Source organism: Limanda limanda, chromosome 18, assembly GCF_963576545.1.
Source record: "Limanda limanda chromosome 18, fLimLim1.1, whole genome shotgun sequence".
NCBI lineage: Eukaryota > Metazoa > Chordata > Actinopteri > Pleuronectiformes > Pleuronectidae > Limanda > Limanda limanda.
Window position 1 is genome coordinate 11,379,093 of NC_083653.1, and position 20,212 is coordinate 11,399,304.

General features: G+C 42.4%; 2 protein-coding genes across 2 annotated transcripts; one reads left to right on the forward strand and one right to left on the reverse strand.

The window, feature by feature from the left end:
- Positions 1–9,444: 9,444 nt before the first annotated feature.
- eif2b4 (eukaryotic translation initiation factor 2B, subunit 4 delta) lies at positions 9,445–15,324 on the forward strand. Its single transcript, XM_061091219.1, has 13 exons — positions 9,445–9,513; positions 10,001–10,038; positions 10,147–10,318; positions 10,759–10,974; positions 11,048–11,130; positions 11,997–12,088; positions 12,199–12,313; positions 12,663–12,739; positions 12,846–12,948; positions 13,056–13,183; positions 13,351–13,528; positions 14,552–14,732; positions 14,976–15,324. The coding sequence occupies exons 1-13, from the start codon at positions 9,492–9,494 to the stop codon at positions 15,173–15,175; spliced, it is 1,605 nt and encodes a 534-aa protein (XP_060947202.1). The 5' UTR covers positions 9,445–9,491; the 3' UTR covers positions 15,176–15,324.
- Positions 15,325–16,010: 686 nt separating this feature from the next.
- atraid (all-trans retinoic acid-induced differentiation factor) lies at positions 16,011–18,796 on the reverse strand. Its single transcript, XM_061091378.1, has 7 exons — positions 18,690–18,796; positions 18,405–18,538; positions 17,720–17,788; positions 17,320–17,391; positions 17,115–17,236; positions 16,899–16,999; positions 16,011–16,788 (listed from the first exon to the last, which is right to left on the reverse strand). Exons 1-7 carry the CDS (start codon positions 18,780–18,782, stop codon positions 16,684–16,686), a joined length of 696 nt encoding a protein of 231 aa, XP_060947361.1. The 5' UTR covers positions 18,783–18,796; the 3' UTR covers positions 16,011–16,683.
- Positions 18,797–20,212: the final 1,416 nt, after the last annotated feature.

Here is a 20,212-nt window from a genome sequence, read left to right on the forward strand (position 1 = left end):
GAGCGAGAGAGAGAATAGGAGGGAAGAATGGGGGGATGGATGTCCCACATAGGTTTCTCCCACCTGCCCATGTCATGTGACTCGGGGTGACACCACAGCTGTTACCTCCCATGGGGGGATGGAGAGGACATGAGGAGGCGTTGGGTGGGCACATGTTGGAAAGGATATAGCATTAAAAACCTATATATACTTGTACACTGTATTAAAAAAGACATTTGATGAAATGTATTTTACCATTGTTACACTAGACATTTATCGAATTCAACTATCTAGTTTGGAGAGAAGACAAATGGGTGACACTTAATGATACTAATAGCACTTTCAACAATGCCTAATTATATAATTCACATCAAAATAACACATTAAAATATGAGAAACTTTTCGTATTCAAATGTTAAAAGCAGTTGTGAAAAAGTTGGGTTTCCATCAGGGTTTTGAAAGTTAAAAATTCCTGGTTGGACCAAAGGGTTGTATGTAAATGTTGTCAAGTAGATATATTGGAATCAGAAAAAATATGATTGTCAAATTTGAGCCATGGAAAAGGTTACAGTGTCCTAATCTAGATTATGGTGCCTAATAGATAATACAAAATACAAAAACATACATACAAATTGAACAGATTCAATAATCAGAGACAGGATTACAGAAATCTTATTTCGACAAAACTTGGTGAAAGGAAGTGGTCGGGGTCAGAGACGAACCCATTAAATGTTGCTGTGGATCCAGAAGTGTGTTTAGCTTGGCACAGCTTGATTGAATTTAATGGGACTGTTGTACTTTCTCAATGTTTCTCAGAAAATCTGGAACATTTACAGCAGTAAGATTTTTTGCCTCCTTCATCCCCTGAAGAGCTGGGTGACCCTATTATATGTTCAGCAAATGATTCTCAGGCAATCGATTAAAGTTTGACATTTTCCCTAAAAGAGGCTTGAGAGGGGGAGAGACCACCTGTCTCCCCTCAGCTGGACGGCTGATTCAGCTGCCCCCCCCCCCCCCCCATAAACCCTGTCTCTGTTTCATCTCTGTGTCACCGCTGCTGCTGCTGTTTGCGCTGCTGCTGTTTGCGCTGCTGCTGGCTCTCCTGCAGTTGTCGTTCCCTTTTGGTCAGAGTCGGGGCAGCTGACTGACGACCCCCACAGGCTTTTGGTTTCTATAGGCTGCTCCGCATTCATTCTCCCATCGGAGGCCACAGTAAAGGATCATGTGGAAATATGTTCCACTGCACCAGGGGAAAGAGTTTGAATGTGATGCCAGACAATGCAGGAGTTTTCTTAGATGGGTATTTTTGTTGTGATGTTACTTTAACTGCATACATCTTCCGCTAATAAAGTCAAACCTCGAAATCACCTAATTGCATTTTTCTTTCCAAGAAACTTATTAGAATTTAACTTATATTAAATTAATATCATTCTATAATATTAACCTATACAAGAACTAATTAGGAAATCATTAGGATATTATGTACTGATAAAGTAAAGCATTATATGATGTAACAAAGTAACCGAACAGTTATTCAGATCGTCATCAGCAGAAAATTAATAAGGCAAACAACAGTAATTAGACACAAAATTCTTACTGCTTATATGTTATATGTTATGTTATTTTTTTATTTTGTAAAACCCGTCTACTAAGTAGATGTTGCCTGCCAGGTCACAAGATTACAGGTCACACTAAATAGGTTCTTACTACACATATATGCTTATTATTTTATTTTATTTAGTGTTCCCCACTCCTTCACCCTGTAAACTGCTGCTCATTTTACTATGTTATATATCATATGTTATATGTTATATATGTTACATGGTATGTCATTTTTTAAATTTTTGTAAAAAGCCTGTCTACTGCGATCTCTAGATGCTGCCTGCCAGGTCACAAGAATTTCACTGCTCCGATGACACTGTCATTGGTGCATGTGACAATACACTTTGATTTGATTTGATTTGAATCCTCATATTGATATACCCATGTTATGATTCATTATATGTGCAGGTATTTTGAATAAATTGGTTTATGTATGATGTGAGTTTACATCCTGTAGGAAACATGACATGGACGAATTCATGGCATTTGTGAACCGACCGTACCAGTGTTTCGAATAAAACTCCTACTCTGTGAAAATGTTGTTACTACTAAATAAACGACTGTTCTACGACACTTGAAACCTCCATGAGAGAGTTTCCACATTACATGTAGAACAAATACAGTCAGGTTTGAGCTCTGCTGTGCCCTGATCCACCACATTGCAGCTCACCTGTCACCCGGTCAGAGGCCACCAGCCTGACCATTACAGCGGGGTCATTGAGGGGGACAAGACCCCCGTTCTGACACCCAGAGGCCCCTTTTATGTCTTAATTGTTTGATTGGTGAGAAAAGACAGGGAAGTGTTTCCTGTTTTGTCACCTTTTGGGGGCTTCGGTGACAGATCAGAGCCTAATTGAGTAGCAGCGGAGAGGAAACATGAGGGAATCGAATGTGGTCACCTTCTGTTGAGTTGCATCGTCTTCCACTGAGATTTGACGGAGGTGGATCATTTTAGTTTGAAGATCAGTTTTCTCATCAGCACAGAAAGTATGTGTTAACGCCCTTCAATGTAAGGTCAACCTTTCATCATTAAAATCTTCTCTCATTCCTGAATCCGCTGACCTCCGTAGCATCTGTCCAGCTCCCTCCGTCCCCTCGGTGAATCACGGGAGCGAGTCGCCTTCACCTTTCCGTCACCTGTTCTCTCTTTTAGCCTAAATGCCGGGCGACCTCTGGCCTTCTCTGTTCCATTGCCTCACCACACGGGACCAGGCTCCTTTGCGACAGCTGTGTCAACCTCCGTCGTGGCAACTGTTGTGCCCAGGGAAGGACAGAGAGTTTCATGTAATGAGTCATCAACATACAACAAAGATCTGTTTTAACTTAGTTGGGATCAAGCAGCTCAATTTCACATCTCAGTTTGTAGCTGAGGTATCAGGAACGTCTTTTAGGTTTGTTAAGACTCACACATTTTATTGAGTGATAAAAACCTATTTTTCATACATTTGTGTGCATAATCCCATTTTCTGACATTATGCAGTATATTTTACAGCCCTATGGTCACAGACAACCTGTAAATACATTTTAAAATATGAAATAAACCATATTTAAAGGGATTTGACTCTCCCCCTTCTGCAGGGAGCTTACCCCACAGTAGCCAGGGATACTCTGCAAGCTTGGAAGGGAGGGACCTGGTCTGGTGTCAGCTGCCAGTTTATTTATACAATCAAAATCCATGTTATCCTGTGCTGAAGAAACTGCTCCGGGCCTCGTCAGTCTTCTACCTGCCGTCCCAAGGGAGATTATTTCCTTCTGGCCAATAAAAGCACGTTGTGACATTGGCAACGGGGCAGATGGGATATGACAGCGAGGGGAACAAAGTGATTAGCAAACGGGGGCCCCGGGTAAGCGAACGCGGGTTAAAAATAACCTTGTTGACTCAGTTTGTAGTTAACATGCAGCCCATGTGCCGTCATCCTCACATTTTGGTTTAATTGTTCTCTAAAAGGACTCAGTGGGTTTGTTGAGCAGGGAAATCCTGTGCTCAACCACACTCATATGCATTGTTAGGTAGTGTTTTCAACTGGATTGTTGAATCTCAGGTAAAATAAAACAGAAGAGGGGCGGACAGATGAGGAGAAATCACAGCGTAAGATGAGATCTGATGCATGATGCCTGACACATGATGAAAGAGAGTCTGAAGATTAGATGAGGCACTTTGGCTGATCTGCGGGTTGGCCGGTGAACTGGAATGTGACAGTGATCAGCTGTCCCGTTAAGAGGAACATCCAGATTACGATTCGTGTCTTAACCATTGTGTCCGGTGCAAGCGACCAAGAATCCACTCAGCGACAAAAGCCATCCGATATTTCTAGCGACCAGATATATCTGGCAAGGCCGTCGGTGCATAGCTGACATTAGTGGAAATGTTGCATTTGTTGCACTCCCTGGCCCCGGGCCATGGGAAATATGGAACAACTGACGAATTTAGACAACATCCTGTGGCGGAGGGGGGAAAAGAAACCTGCGGAGCTACAAAGATGGGGATGGGGTTGCTATTTGTGGACGGCGAGTGCCTTGAAAATAGCGAGAGCGTTGGGTTTCAATGTAAGCCCCTCTCTCTGAGCTCGAGCTTTCTGTGAATGAGGCCTGGGTTCCTATCACGCCCAACCCCGGCGCTGATTTTAGAACACAGGTGTTGACCTTAGTGGAGCAGCTTGTGCTTGCTGCGGAGGAAAATGAACCCCTGAGCCCGGCCAGTTTGCCTCCACAGTATATTGGTGATCGCTGCGTGGTCACATAGATGCTTTAAAACACACATCTATGGATCTACACATTCTATACGATCAGTCAGAAGATATTAACAGTACAATGACTGCTGCTTTATATGTGTAATGGCGGCCTGATGGTTTTTTTGAGGCCACCGGATAATTATTGCCTTTGCTTTGGTTTCTGGTGCCACAACAGCATCTATACACCTTATTCTCATTGGCTGCACCTCACAACACATTTGAATCACTGTGGGGCAGATGGATTTGTCCTGATCTGAAGACATCACTACGTCACATAAAATCATCTTGAAAACTGATTCTCATTTCTCATTCGTAAGCGATACAATGAAAGGAAAGTGAGGCCCCCAGAATCCAAACTGGGATGAAACTCAACCTTGGCTTCAGCTGTGGCTCGTGGCCCCGGCTGTATAACTGCTGTTCTGACTATAACCCCCCCCCCACCCACCCCAAAAACTAATAAAACACACCCATCATGCAGTTGCTTCCTTGTTTCACTGTATCCGTCTCTTTCTCCTCCTCTTTTTTTTTTTTTTTTTTACCTCCAATAAGGAACCATTGACATTCGGTGTAAAATCTAGGCAGGGTGGGGTGGGTTGCGGTGGGTGAACAGAGAAAAACGGCAGGGGTGTAGGGTGTCTCGAGCCCAGTGTGAACAGCTGAGAGGTGTGATTTCACAGGCTGGCTCCCCCTCTCTGTCAGGGCCCTGATTGGGCCGGACAGGAGGCACAGGAGAGGCCCGGGCTTCTAAAGGACACCAACAGGTGGGAGGCCGCTTTGGAGGGGGGCGCTCCCGGGGCGGGATAGAAAAGGCCGATCTGCAAGGCCTGTTATGAGCACAATCCACCGGGCCAGATACGGAGGAGGATGGGTTGGGTGGCAGGAGAGCTGAGGTGGAGAGAGGAGGGCAGCAGGGTTGAAGTTTGGGGAACTGGAAACTCGGGGAAGGTGGAGGGTCAGTTTGAGATGAGGTCAGCGGGTGGAGAGGGCAGCTCCAGGGACAGGCCTGAGGTTGGTGTGTGTTGTATTCGTTCTGTGGTGGCAGAAAGGGCTTTTGCTCATGGTGTAGCCTTCTTTGTGGGTAAAACATCTCAGTGACGAGGATTTTCTGTAGATTCAGACGTCGCTGGATAAGCAGCTCTGTGTGAGTTAAAACCAGGTGTCAAACCAGTTGTTAGATGTTCTCTCTCGGTTTTTACGACGGCCCAACAAACTCTGACATGGGCCCGACACTTCCGTCAGGTGAGGGGAAGCTGAGGTGTGACACAGGAAAGAATCAGGACATGACGGACTGGCCTTGTCTTGCGGCCATTTGGTTCGACATAGCAGCAGATTTATCAAGGGAGTCACAGCCAGACAGACAGTAAACGTGAGCAGGAGAGGCCGCCTGAAGCCACCGAGGCCTCCAGCTCGACCCCACAAGAAAAACCACAAGAGGAGACACAGATGAAGGTGAGTAAAACACATAGAAATCTACTAAAACCTCAGCTTTATTTGAAATGTGCTTCTTTTCAACATTAGATTATATTAAGTCTGTTCTTAAAACACTTTTTTTACGAAGGACATTTCTCACATTTGTTGGGATCATCATGACTTGGCACAGCACGATGTTTCGGAAAATAACACAGATTCTGACCTTCGTCTGCCGGGAGTCGGTATTAAGCCTTTCCCTTCAGAGTTAGACACACACTTCATCCTCATCATCATCATCACCACACTGGCACTATCCATCACAGGGCTGCATGTGGTCTGTGGCCGCCTCCACTTTTTAACCCTTATTGTCAGGGTCAGACAGTGCCGTTCACATTTTCTCTTTCAGGGTTAAAAAGCTTTTAGTTTCTTGCCAAATACAAAACTCGAAACAAGATTTCTCAATATCCTGTGAATTGATCCGAAGCCTCCGTCACGTGTTCCTGTGTGGCCCCTCTCCCCTGTCACAGTTAACCATTGTTGAGCCGGCTCGTTTTCCCGCTGTACCCTGCATCTGCAGCTATGAAAGGGTGCTTTGTGCATGAGGAGATTCCAGTTGTTGCCCCTTGTGAGGACATGCTTCCTTATATACCCATATTCATACAGCACTTATGGAATGTAAGGAAGTGTGTGGTTTCAAGGGGACATGAACGCCAGAGGCCGTGTTTTATTCACTGTTTGGTTTTAAAAAAAGAGAAAATTATTACAGATGGGTCTACATTGGGGTGCGTTGGTCTGTTCTGTATGAGTTTGGAGTGTGTGTGTGTGTGTGTGTGTGTGTGTCTGTGTGTGTGTGTGTGTGTGTATGTGTGTGTGTGTGTGTGTGTGTGTGGCAAGGCAACAGGTGAAAGGGGCCGTTCCCTCCTCTCCCTCAGCTCGGGCACGTGCACAGTTAACATTACAGGGCCCCGCCGATCAGGTCTCAGGGACTTCTTGAACAAATTCCTAACCCTGCCCCAACTGCTGACAGTCGAGGAGGATTGACAGACCGCAGCTGTCACCCATTATAGCAACCGCAGGGGAGGGAGGGAGGGCAGGGATGTGGTGCTGTCACTGGGGGGGAAGGTTCACTCCTGTATGGCTGCAATGTCCCAGGATGTCAGTATTCCCATATATCTAAATAGAAGCTTGCTGCTTGGTAACTGTGCAGGTTCTATCAACACTGACTCTTAAATAATATAGTTTCTCTCTTTCTGTGTTTGATCAGGTAAGAGTGAAGAGGACATGACGGCCATGCAGACGATACCCACCTCCAATCCTTATTTTTCTACCTTCCCTAACTTCCCCTAACTTCCTCTTCCTTCCCTGCATGTCTCCCTCTCCTCCTCCTCCTCCTCCTCCTCCTCCTCCTCCTCCTCCTCCTCCTCCTCCTCCTCCTCCTCCTCCTCCTCCTCCTCCTCCTCCTCCACCTCCACCTCCACCGCTCTCTCTGGCTCTACCTCCTGCAGCTGAAGCAACACGCCTTGCTGTGGCTGGTCAAACGGAACCAAGTCAGGTGTTACTGTGAGGTTTGGTCCCCTTCAACCAGCTACTGCGTCGTGAATTCAGTCAGCACACACCGGCGTGGAATCCCAGAGAGACGGTGGCATTGTGGCGTAACGCCGCACATACTGTGGAGGGTGGAAGTCAACAAACGGAACATTGGTTTAATGTATTTCACTGCGTGGTGTTGGTTTGTTTTCTACTGTGTGACAATTTGTGTGTGACAGAAACAAATAAAAGATTGCTTACGAAATACAGTGATGAATTTAAATGTCTGCAGATTGTGTAATTTAAAACTTTTTATTTTAAACCACATGAGTGTCACCATTTGCATGTTTTACAACAAGTTATACAATGATATATCATGTTTAACCTAATTTATTACCTATCATTATTCCAGTAAGTACACCAGAATGAGAAGTTATCAATGACATGTAAAAGTTGGTGTTAAAAACATTTGCATCGCACTAATAAAAGCTCAATAAATACGTTGAAAATACAAATACATTTGTGTAGCCCATAATTACAATACACAGTTTGCCTCATAGGTTTGAAAAGGTGATAGGTCCTCTGTTCGTGACCCAGGAAACCAAAAAAAATCCTTGAATTTAACCTCATGAAGTAAGAACAAAATTTGGTCACGACAAACATCTTTCTAGCTTGTATATTGTATCCATTCATGCATTTTTTTGATATGCGCAAATTACTACAGGTTATAAAAATCACTTTGGGGAATGTAATGGTGTTTGTCTAATCCAAACATAATATATATTTAAAAAGGTGATAAATTATAAGGAAACACATGTAATGGAATTTCTCATTATGAGACAAAACATCTGTTAGCCGATAAATCCTGAAAATATTTTGTATAAATTACCTTCAGGAAGGTTTTAATGTTTGTATTAAAACTCAAACAGTTGTTGGTTCAACTGTAAAATCCGAATATAAGTGAACTGCACTTTATGATATAAAGGTTATTGTCCATATTTCCTTCACTGAAGTAGGATTCTAGCAGCACTGCTGTATTAGTTTTAGTTGGGTGTACCTAATAAACTGCCAATTTAGAATTTAGAAGGACCCATTAGTGCGAGTGGTTGAACCCGTTTTATTCTGTAAAAGTTTCAAGTTTCAAATTACAAGTTTATCTATGTCAATACAGCTACACATGTAAAACATGCAGTGCGTATCTCAGGACCTGTGAGCACATACAAACAGTTTAAAGACAATGCAAGTACGCAGCTGTTTTAAAAAGATAAGTAAAATTAAGTGCCTGAGTTAAAATAATAATAATAATAATATATATATATATATATATATAAAAAATATGATTATTTACAAGTATGAATGAAATACGGAAGAGGATTAGGGCCACTGTGGAAAAAAACAAGTGAATTTTGAGCTGACTTTAATCTCAGAATACTGAGTTTAAACTCAGAACTCACTTGTTTTTTTCCACAGTGGCCCTAATCCTCTTCCGTAAATGAAAACATAATGTATGGAAATAAAATAAGTTGGTGTGGTGGAGATAAATGTGTTGGAGAATGGTGTCACTCCAGACTGAGATGAAACATGCAAGAAAAACTTGATCTTGTTCACAAACACCCGTTTCTAAAAGATAAATGAATGACAAAGCAGCGAATTCAAACTTTATTTGAACAAAAGATCGAACACTCAGTGAAACAGAAGGGGTGCAGTGCCAGGCTTGACAACGGGGGGGCGGTGTAAAACTTCCGTGGCCGTAGTCTCGTCTGCGTTGCCGGCCAACAGAGACGAACGTCACCACATGGCGGCCATCTTGGTACGGGCAGCTCGCTCACCCATAACATTGTGTTGGTAGTGGTAAATAACCATAACTTGCTAAATTTTCAACCGATTTTTAAACGGTTTGGTTTGTTATAAACGTTAGAGATGTAGATATGACACTGCATACTTATGAATAATTATGGTATTTTCTAAAAAAAATGAATAAGTTATGCAGTGTCATAACTACATCTCTGACGTTTATAACAAACCAGATCGTTTCAAAATCGGTTGAAAATTGAGCAAGTTATGGTTATTTACCACTACAACACAATGTTATGGGTGAGCGAGCTGCCTCGTAGCAAGAAGGCCGCCATGTGGTGACGTCTATGGTGACGTCCGGCTCCGTCGAACAAAACATCTAGCCTTTATATATGATATCTATGGTAGTAGCTGCAGCGGCGGAGGAAGCGAAGCAGCGTCGTAAACATGGCTGACAGCGCAGTGACAGGTGAGTGTGGGACTGAGGCTCAGCTCCACTTCACGTCTCTCCTCAGACACTGTGGTGCTTCTGAACAACGGTCGCGGACACGTGATGTGTCTCACTTTTATTACTGATTTTTTGTCGTCCGCTTTGGCTTTTAGCGGAGTTTATTTCCACATGCTAGCCGTGCTAACGCTAGCATCGCACACAAGCTACCCACGGTGGTATTGCGTGAGACAGTGGAGTTCAGCAGCAGGCATGCTAACATGTTAGCATCGTGTCCGGTAGTTGTATTTGGGAATAAAAGATTGAAATAAAACGCTTGTTTGTGTGATAACTGTGCTGCGGACGTGATGCTAGCGGAGCAGTTTAGTGACTAGCGTCTTTAGCGTGATGTTAGCTAGCAGCCAAGAGCTAAGTAAAGTCCTGTATATGTTATCTGCCACCGATAGAAGAAACAGAAGTGTGTGATGATTTCTAATGAAAATAGAATAATCACTCCTTGTTTTAACAGATGAACATGAGACGAAAGATGATATCGATCGAGCAAAGGTCAGTGTTTGCGTGTTATTGAATTATTTTTGTCACAACTTCAGGTTGAATTACACATCTGACCCTTATCTTCGTGTCTTCTTTGACCCTCCATCCCTCTTTGGACAGAATCATGGTAAAGAGCTGACCAAGGAGGAGAAGCAGCGGCTGAGGAAAGAGAAGAAGCAGCAGAGGAAAAACATGGAGAAGAATGATGACAAGGAAAGCGAGAAAGAGAAGAAGTCTGTCACGGCAGCTGCTTCAGCATCTCAGCCTCCAACACAACCAACGACACACAAAGGTGGATATAACATGTAGCTCCCTTTAGCCACTCAATGCCTCTGCTGAGGAGGTTATGTTATCATCAGCGATGGTTAATTAGTCAGCAGGATTATGTCCAACACTACTGGACTGGTTTCCACGAAACTTGGTGGAAGGGAAGAATGTATTATATGTTGGTGCAGATCAACAGAGGTAGGATATTTTTCAGCATTTTTGTTGATTTGTCAGAGAATAATTCATGGATGTTGAATTAATCTGAATCTAGAGAATTACAATGTGGTTTCACAAGGACTGTTGGACCCTGGTGGAGGTATGTGCTCTACTGAGTGCCGTGCTAGTTAATATTATTTTCATTTGTTGATTATCAGAGTATTGTTGACATCATTATCACAGGTTGCAATTGATCATGTTGCCATTAATCTGAATTTGGGTGACTCTGTCTTTGCTTGTTTCCCTCAGCTCCTCCAGCAGTGCCTGCTCCTGCACCGGTTCCCGTGCCTGCCTCAGAAGCTCCTGCCCCGGCAGACAAGCCCACTAAGAGTAAAGCAGAGCTAAAAGCCGAGAGGCGAGCCCGACAAGAGGCTGACAGGGCGTCCAAACAGGTCAAGAAGGGAGAGGTGGGTCCACAGGCTCCCACTTCCAAACCCAAAGCACCACCCAGCGAGCTGCAGCCAGGTACTGTAACAGCTATGAGGTCAGCACCAGTCATGCCACTGATGAGAGAGTCACACTTGTTATGTATTTCCAGTGGTGAAGAGGCTCCCAGAACATGTCCAAGTGGACAACCCGGATGTTTTAAAGAAACTGGCCAAGAAGCTGGAGAGACAACAGGTCAGTGTTTGTTTTATTTCTCAAAACCTCTGTTTCAGGACTGCTTGCTATGACTTGAGCATGAACTACCAGCCACACTTTTTTGAATGTAAATTCACTGTTTTTACCTAGAAAATACAAATAAGAAACATATACAAATGAACTACATGTTTATGACTCTTTATCATAATGGAAATGACTAACGTTTAACAGGACTTGCATGGATCTTGGTTTTTTTTAATCAGGGATCTACAGCAAATATTATCCTACAAATAGGGAATTCAGACCCCTTCACTTTGGTTTGATGCAAGAACAATTTAGTCATTTTGTGATTTTATATATAGCTGTTTTCAGATATGAGTTTGCCTCTCTCATATGAAGAGCTCAGCCACGCTAACCACCAGTCCTAACAGCATGTGATTGTACCAAACATTTCTTTCAGACTGACAATGCTGCAGCAAAGTTCAAGGTCTGACCTTCTTAAAAGTGTGCGATTTAATATTCGTCTTACTTTGTCTTGTTTGCTAACCTGTAGCTGTTATCGTATTCCAACGTCACTCATTAAATGGAAACTCAATGATGCAAACTGGACAGAGGTGGGATGTCCGTAGGATGTTTTTGTGCAAGATATTGTTTAGAACTTGTTTTTTGATTGTTTAGTTTTTTGTTGTTTCACCTACAACACTGGTTGCTGTGCATGTCTTTGATTGTCCATATTGCTTTGTTTGTATTTGGATAGTATTTACAGCAAAATAATATGTAATGAAAGTCAATAGAATTTGATTGTCCAGGCTGTGCTGTGGCTGTGTGTTAATCTCACCATCTCAATTTGAACCCCTGAACGTCTGGACATTGATGGTTTTGGATTATAATCTGCTTGATTCCAGATCCCGCTGCGGTTAGACTACGGCTACAAAGTCAGTCTGTTTTCTCACCTGCACCAGTACAGTCGCAAATCTCCCCTTACACAACAACTCAGGTAAGTTGACTTTATGCATAAGCATTGTTTGATATACATTTAATATATGAATTCACGAGTTAAGATATATCAAAAGTCCTTTGTTGACTCTTTTTGTGTTTCTGCTGCAGCATTCCTTCCACAGTGATTCATCCTGCCATTGTACGCCTGGGCCTCCAGTATTCACAGGGAATTGTGGCCGGATCCAACGCTCGCTCTGTAGCCCTGCTACACGCCTTCAAACAGGTCCAGTCCCTCAGCGCACGCTTTACAGTCGTCTCCTCCCTTGATGGCAGACAGCATTTATCTGTTTTATTTGAATTAGCTATTTTGTTATCAAGTATGTTGAATGTGCTAGATGTCAAAAGATATCGTAAGATACAGTTTTCTGACCAAAAGGCAATTTTGTTAGCTTTTTTACGTCTTTCACAACTGAAATTAAAAGAATAGTTATATCAATAATAATAATAATTGTGGGTTCTTCAACTTTATCAAGTTGCTATATGAATTTTCATTTTGGACATATTGAAAGTGAGGAAAATTAAATATCTTTAACAACATCACTAACTTGCATATGCATTTTTTTGGTCCTCAGGTTATAAGGGACTATACCACGCCTCCTAATGAGGAACTATCTAGAGACTTGGTCAGCAAACTGAAACCTTATATCAGGTACAAACATTTTCAAGTTATTCCTGTCATATATATGAGTTAGAACAGCTGTGTCTGCCTATTTTCAAGTAAAAAAAATATAACTCTTGTTTTATTTTTCTTGCAGTTTTGTAAATCAGTGTCGCCCTCTGTCAGCCAGCATGGGTAACGCAATCAAATACATCAAGAAGGAGATCTCCAATATTCCTAGCCAGTGCAAAGAAGAAGAGGTTATTGTCCAATTTGTTCTTTTCCGAAGATCATAAATGTAACATATTCCAGTCACAGATTTTGTCAGTGTCCCTCTTATCCTCTGTTCCACACTTTCTCTCTTCAGGCAAAGAGCAAACTGCTGACCTGCATCGATAGCTACATTGATGAGAAGATCGTTCTTGCTGCTAAAGCTATTGCCAAGTATTCCATTGAGAAGATCAATGATGGAGACGTCATCCTAGTTTATGGATGGTAAGTTATTACAAGTTTGACATGAAAGAATAAAAAAATATGTTTTATAATTTTATAACTGTGCATGTGTCTAGTTTTAGTTTTCAAACAAGTGGTCCCTCTTTATGTACTGCTTAGATGTTTGTCTTGTTTCAACCTCTGGTCTACCCCCCCCCCCCTCTGCTCAGCTCATCACTAGTCAACCACATCCTGTGCGAGGCCTTCAACAAGAACATCAAGTTCCGTGTGATCGTGGTGGACAGCAGGCCGCGGCTGGAGGGCAGGGAGGCCCTGAGGCGCCTGGTCCAGGGAGGCATCCGCTGCACCTACGTCCTCATCTCGGCCGTCTCGTACATCCTTCCAGAGGTAAACGCACCTCTTCCGACTGTACCTTGAATAGAAATTTAAAAAAAACTAACTACTTTTTGAAACTAACACTTTGGTAGCACTGAAATGGCACATACTTATAGCACTTTGTAGTTTTGCTTTATTTCGAAGAAATTGTACTGTCTTGATTCTTGTTGTTCTGGGTGTGTACCCTCGGGGTTGAATGCACTTATTGTAAGTCGCTTTGGATAAAAGCGTCAGCTAAATGAAATGTACCGTATTTTCCGCACTATAGGGCGCACTGGATTATAAGGCGCACTGTCAATGAATGGTCTATTTTCGATATTTTTTCATATATAAGGCGCACCTGACTATAAGCCGCATTAAGCGAAACAAAAGTCAGTCAGTCCCCCGCCGCCACCACCGCCACCCAGGTCCCGCTGGGAAACAACAGCCTCCGTCCGGGCTCCCACCGGGAAGCTCGTCATGCAGCGCGGACGCCGAGCACCACCACGTCCACATCCGCCCCAAAGCTCACCAACGCAACCGGCAACTGCCAGAAACCCAAGGCCACCACGGCCTCGCCGCCGGACATAGCGCCCAGGGAGAACCACGAGCAGGACAAGCCAGCACTGAACAGCCCCTCAGAGAACACAGCGGCCACCGAGGCGACGCAGCCCTGCGCCCGCCGCATCAGAGGAAGAGCCCCCCGCCTCGGTTAATGTTGTTTTTTTTTAAGCACAGTATGTATTGCTGCCGTAATGCTGCAAGCGGTGCGGCTCTGTAGTTTACCAAAGTTGTACTAAAATATTTTGACAGAGTGCCGTGTACCACACAAAATCGCTTCGAGGTCAGTAAGCACAACCAGAATTAATCCATATATAAGGCGCTCCGGATTATAAAGCGCACTGTCGCTTTTTTGATAAAATTAAAGGCTTTTAAGTGCGCCTTATGGTCCGGAAAATACGGTAATGTAATGTAGTCACTCAGTCAGAGCAGAACGAGGAAGTCATTGATCAGCTTCCATTAAAGCTCTATCTAAGCTTCTTCATTCTCTTCTAGGTATCGAAGGTGTTCCTCGGGGCTCACGCTCTGCTGGCCAACGGTTACGTCATGTCCCGTGTGGGAACGTCACAGATAGCTCTGGTGGCCAGAGCCTTTAACGTGCCTGTGCTGGTGTGTTGTGAGACCTACAAGTTTTGTGAGAGGGTGCAGACGGATTCCTTCGTGTCCAATGAGCTCGGTATGGAAAGCATTCAGTAATTTATGAGATTTATTAAATAATTACATGAATAATACATTCAGACAATGGGGTTCGGCAGAGAGCAGCTCAAGTGTCTGTTTCTTAGCAGTGATTTTTCTTCCCTTCAGTTGAAATGCTGCTCACTATAATTGCTCATGAAAATTCCATTCAGACATCAGATGTGACTGTCACCTCTTTATCATAATTATCATCATCATCATCATCATCATCTGTCCTTTCCAGATGACCCAGACGACCTCATCGTGACCCGTAAAGGAAAGACTCAGCTGGAGGACTGGCATCAAGTGGACTTTCTCGGCCTGCTCAACCTAGTGTATGACGTGACGCCGCCGGACTTCGTGGACCTGGTCATCACAGAGCTGGGAATGATCCCGTGCACCTCGGTCCCCGTAGTGCTGCGAGTCAAAAACGTGGACCAGTGATCGGCCTCGGGTCTCACATCAGTCTGAGCCAAGAGGCTGTTTCTGCTGCGTCTAGATCATGGGGAAATTGTGTGCGTGAACGCTTGCACACAACACAACAAAAAATATCTTGCAATAAATATATATCTGAAATGGCATATGTTTTTAAACAGAGTCCATGTCTGTCTTTGTGGTGGAATAATCGAGATGGGATGGGAAGGCAATCTGTGTCTCTTTTAATACATGCAGGGCGATGTTTTAATAGACCCATGTTATGAACTGTTTCTGTACAACAGAACATTTAATTGCCAGTTTTTAGAGCAGAACAATTCCACTGTGGTTCACAACATGCTCCACTTGTCAACCACAGCGCGCCGTTTTAAACTCGCCATAAATGGTTCCTTAATTACATCTGGAGCTGCAGAATCTCAGAGGAATTTTACAGCTCCCATGAACTCTTCAGACAATCTTTTAATGACTTGATCAATTGTATCGGATAAGAGCGAGAGAGGGTGATCCAGAAACCAGGTTTATGGCAAAGGAAACATCCTCCTGGGTCAACACATGATACTTGAAGGCAACATTTCTATAGGCTGTTTCTATACAGGATAATTTATGAATTGCATAATATTCAGACATTTAGGCTATCTTGACCTGACGTGGCCTTATATTTATACATATTTATGTATTAACTACATTTAATGTTATTCATTAATGATACGTTTGGCAACTAGTTCACTGCAAATTTTCATATAGTAGTATAGTATAATGTATAAAATGGTTTCAAAATAACTTAAGTATATTAGATAAACCCGTATGTTTATAGAGGTGTAGCTCATGAAAAGAAAGCACTGTCTTGTTTTGAAATCTTTATTAGAACCCTGAATATCATTGAAACTTCTCGTTCAACCACATTGTAACATCGATCAAAGGATACAGCCACAAGGAAACATTTTAGCTGATATTGGAGTGTAGCCCAACAACAGGTACACAACAGTTTGAGTCTTGTTTCACTTTAATACTAATAAGCTCACAGCTCAACCAAGCTTGAGATTTTGTGATGAATCATGATGTGAAGCTGTTTTGTTTTTTTCTCTCTTGAGAAAACATGTTCAACATGCAAAAATACAATCTTCAATTCCCCACTAATATGCTTTAAGATCTGTGGTTTCGTAAACCCAGTCAGTAATTATTTGGCACAGTCGACAGTGAGCAACAATTCAGAATTTTATATAATACAATCTCTTTATTCGTATCTTGTCAGTTAAGTAAACTAATAAGTGTTAAAAGTTTTTTTTTTAAAACTCCTTCCTTTAAAATTGCACAAGTAATTCAGTAGTAAAAAACATCTATAATGTCAGACTTTAAAATTCCCTTAAGTAAAACATAGCTGCCCCGGAGAGGATTTAAAATAAAACGTCTAAATGAAACATGGGGTAAGTTCAGACTATGAGTCAGCATTTGCTATTTCAGAGGAGTCAGTTTCAGTGCAGGTAAAGATAAGAAGCAGCCGCCTGCAGCTCGGCGTCTCAGAGCGGTTTGACCTTACGTCTCTGAGTGACCCACAGCACGAGAGAGATCACGACTGCAGATGCTCCAAGGGGCCCGAACACCTGGAGAGCCGGGAACTCCCCCTGTTGACAAACGTACAATACAAATAAAAAAGTCACAAGACCGAAATGCACCAGTGTTAAACTCAGTGATAAAGAGGATTTTAAAAGATAAAGCTGCTTGAGAAACTGACCTCTCGCAGACACTTGTATCCATGGAAGTCGTCAGCACAGCTGCACTCAAAGAAGCCGGGCCCGTAGGGGGCGCAGAGGGAGTTCTCCGGGCAGTTCATGGCTGGGGATTGTCAGTCATTATGAGATGAACAGATGTCATGTATTACCAGAATGCTTCCGCAGTTGTCCATTTTTTTTTGGGTGATGCAATGGAGGATCATGAGATGGGAACTTACACAGCATTCCAGTCTGATTACACATGTTTGTCTGGCCTTCACAAAGACGATTTCCCTCTTTGAGCTCCACCTTGGACCAGGACGTGTTGCCTGCTGGACAATCTACGTCTCCGGGCAAAATCCTAGGACGAAACACCATTTGACAGATGTGTAGATTTACTCTCATATGCAGCTGTCAGATGATTGTTTGGAACAATATACTTACAAGTAATTTAACTCAATAAATCCTTGAAACGCTGTGTCGCTGAGGTTCACAATGGGATTATGTGAGAGGTCTCTGCAAAACAAAAGTTGAGAAAGTAAAATATGATACCATATATATTTTTTATAAAAAAAATGATAAGATTGTGTTGAGGGGTGTTTCAGTTATATTTATCTCTATCTGAAGAGTGAGGAATCTAAATCTTTCTACGTAGGGAAATTAAAGTTTATATTTGCAACTTGTCGCAATTAATAAATTGTCTCTAAGTTTGTGATCAACATGATTCTACCTAAAATAACCTTGCAGAGTTGCTGAGGAAGCATCAGCTGAAGAAGGAAGTTCCGTTGTTTTCAGTGCCCAGTATGTTGTGAAATTGTTATGAAATTGTAATGACGGTACATACATGATTACCGCCGTCGAAGCCTCATGCAGATCCTCTACGTGAGTGAGTGAACAGTTGGATAGATCTAACCTGAAACACACACAAAACAGCATCTTCAAACACAAGCAAGACAGGAGTTAAACAAGGTCAAAGTCCACAGCACTGGCACAGTGGGGACGTCTGTTTATACACAAATGAAAGACAAAGCAGGAACGAAGGTCGTGATGACAGTCAATCTCACCATGTGGAAACTCTAAAATGATGATGGCAATATAATGACAGCAAAACATGCCTTGGCTGCCAAATGAGGTTACTCTATTGTGTTTGTATTGATAGTGATAGTTATTCATTAACTAAGTGATAGTCTAGTAATCACATTGACAAAGATAAAACATTTAATGATAAAAATGCATTAAAAAAGTATTAATAAAAGGTTGAAATAAAGATATTTGTAAAAATCATGAAATATTAGACATTTTCTTGCTCACTTTCTACTCTTGTTTGTTTATACAAATTTATTTACCTCATGTCTTGTAATTTATTTGTCCATTTGTACGACTTTATTTATTTATGTTTGTGAATTTATGCTCGTATTCTGTACTTTTTGTAAATCATATTCTTATCCACAGGCCACTTACAACTCACTCACAACCACACGTGATACCTATATTTCCTAAAGCCTCTGAAGGCAACGTTGAAATCTTACCCGATGATGCGTTCAGGGCCCGTTGTGTTGTCAGGTCTCAGGCAGCAGCGGCCATGTGTCCGTCCGGCGGACATGGAGCAGAACTCCCCCACCGAAGTGCTGGTGAGCACAGAGCCGCTGCACAGACTGCATACCTGGGGGTGAAACATGACACAGCAAAAAATACAGACTGTAAACAACAACATGCGCAGTCATCCAGCAGCTACACGTCCGCGGTGGATCCACGTGTTGTGTATCTGAACCCAGTGTTTTGTCGGGACCACAGCTGACGGGGCTCGAGCTTACCTGCGGCTCAGTCCGCTCGCCCCCCGCGTACAGACACAAGGTGAAGACCAGGGTGAGCAGCGCAGGTTTCAGCTGGAGGTGCCCAGCTTTCATTTTCAGCGACTGGAGTCACGTGATCCCACTGTGGCGGCACGTGACAGGAAGCTGCTGCTGCTGCTGCTCCAGCGCCTCGTCCAACAACAAGTCCACTTCTTATTTTCTAGTGTTGCACAAACACAAACAGAACTGTAGAGTATGGAGAGAACACACGATGGAAACATCTTTATTTAATTGGGCAGAAAATGGGATCATGTGTTGAAATACTCAGTATATAATAAACCCAATAAAAAAAAAACTTAAAAACCACTCGATTTGATTGAATGTTGCCCCAATCCCTTAAACATTCTAGTTCATATATCTACACAGATATGTTAATAATACACCGTAATTTGAAAAGTGGTATTTATAGCACAATGCATATTGTATATATTGTATAATATAAGTTTTGTGTATTAGATATTTCAGATGGGGAAAAATGTTGATAATATGTTTTAATACTAAATCCCCCCCCCCCCAACAAAAAAAACATGATTAATAGTTTACAATTATACACACACACGCACACACATTTAACTTAATTTGATATATGGCATTTATTGCACATGGCATTTATTGCACAATATATATATTGTTTAATAAAAGTTGTGTATTGTATCAAGTTTAACCATCATTGTTGTTATACGTATACATCAATTGTATTCAGTTCTACTTATATATATTTTCTCATTTGTTCATTAGGGCCCGAGCACTGACAGGCACTGACAGACAGTGAGGCCCTATTGAAATTGTAAGGATTATTATTATTATTATTATTATTCAGGCAAATGAATTGGCTTTTTCATTTTTTTTTATAGAAAATTATTTTTCTATAAAAAAAAATGTGTATATATTTTTTTACAATTTGTTCTCTTTGTCCAAAAAAAAAAATTATAATCATATGATACAACGATACAGTTTAAAGAGGTCTGTAAACATGTGGGAGTAGAAGAACAAAATGAAACAGCAGGGAGCAGTGAGGTGAAATAATTAACTTGTTTTTATACAATGCAACAGCTCATTAGCTCAAGTGGTAACAAATACCTGGTTTTAGTTTAAAATGTTAAATGTTCAAGCATTTTTGGCTAATTAATTTTAAGTGCGCTTTCACTGTCACTTTGGGTTGTACCAAATGAAAGGGGGGAGTCAGCGTTAAAGGATTTTACAATCTTAAAAATAAGAAGACACAAATATTCACGACACATTGAAAAAAATGTATTAGACTTGTATATCTTCATATGTAAAGTAAGTGGGGTAAACCGTGGCGGTGCTCCCTTAGTTTCACTACCCGGTGACCCCTGTGGCTCCCCCGGCTGTGGACGGGATGGCTCGGCCCGGAGGAGCGTTGCAGTGGGCCATCACATTCAGGGAATCACAGGAGGACGTGACGCCGCGGCTCCATCTCCTCCCCCCCCACCCCCCCGGTCCGCTCACAGTTTCCTGGCTCT

Bases quoted from the DNA above. Each gene is read 5' to 3' on its own strand.
- eif2b4 (XM_061091219.1), top strand. From the start codon at position 9,492: ATGGCTGACAGCGCAGTGACAG. The intron at 11,131-11,996 runs GTCAGTGTTTGT...GCTTGATTCCAG, and splicing joins AGAAGCTGGAGAGACAACAG to ATCCCGCTGCGGTTAGACTA. The intron at 13,529-14,551 runs GTAAACGCACCT...ATTCTCTTCTAG, and splicing joins TCTCGTACATCCTTCCAGAG to GTATCGAAGGTGTTCCTCGG.
- atraid (XM_061091378.1), bottom strand. From the start codon at position 18,782: ATGAAAGCTGGGCACCTCCAGCTGAAACCTGCGCTGCTCACCCTGGTC. The intron at 17,000-17,114 runs GTAAGTTCCCAT...GACAATCCCCAG, and splicing joins TAATCAGACTGGAATGCTGT to CCATGAACTGCCCGGAGAAC. The intron at 16,789-16,898 runs GTCAGTTTCTCA...GTTTGTCAACAG, and splicing joins GATACAAGTGTCTGCGAGAG to GGGGAGTTCCCGGCTCTCCA.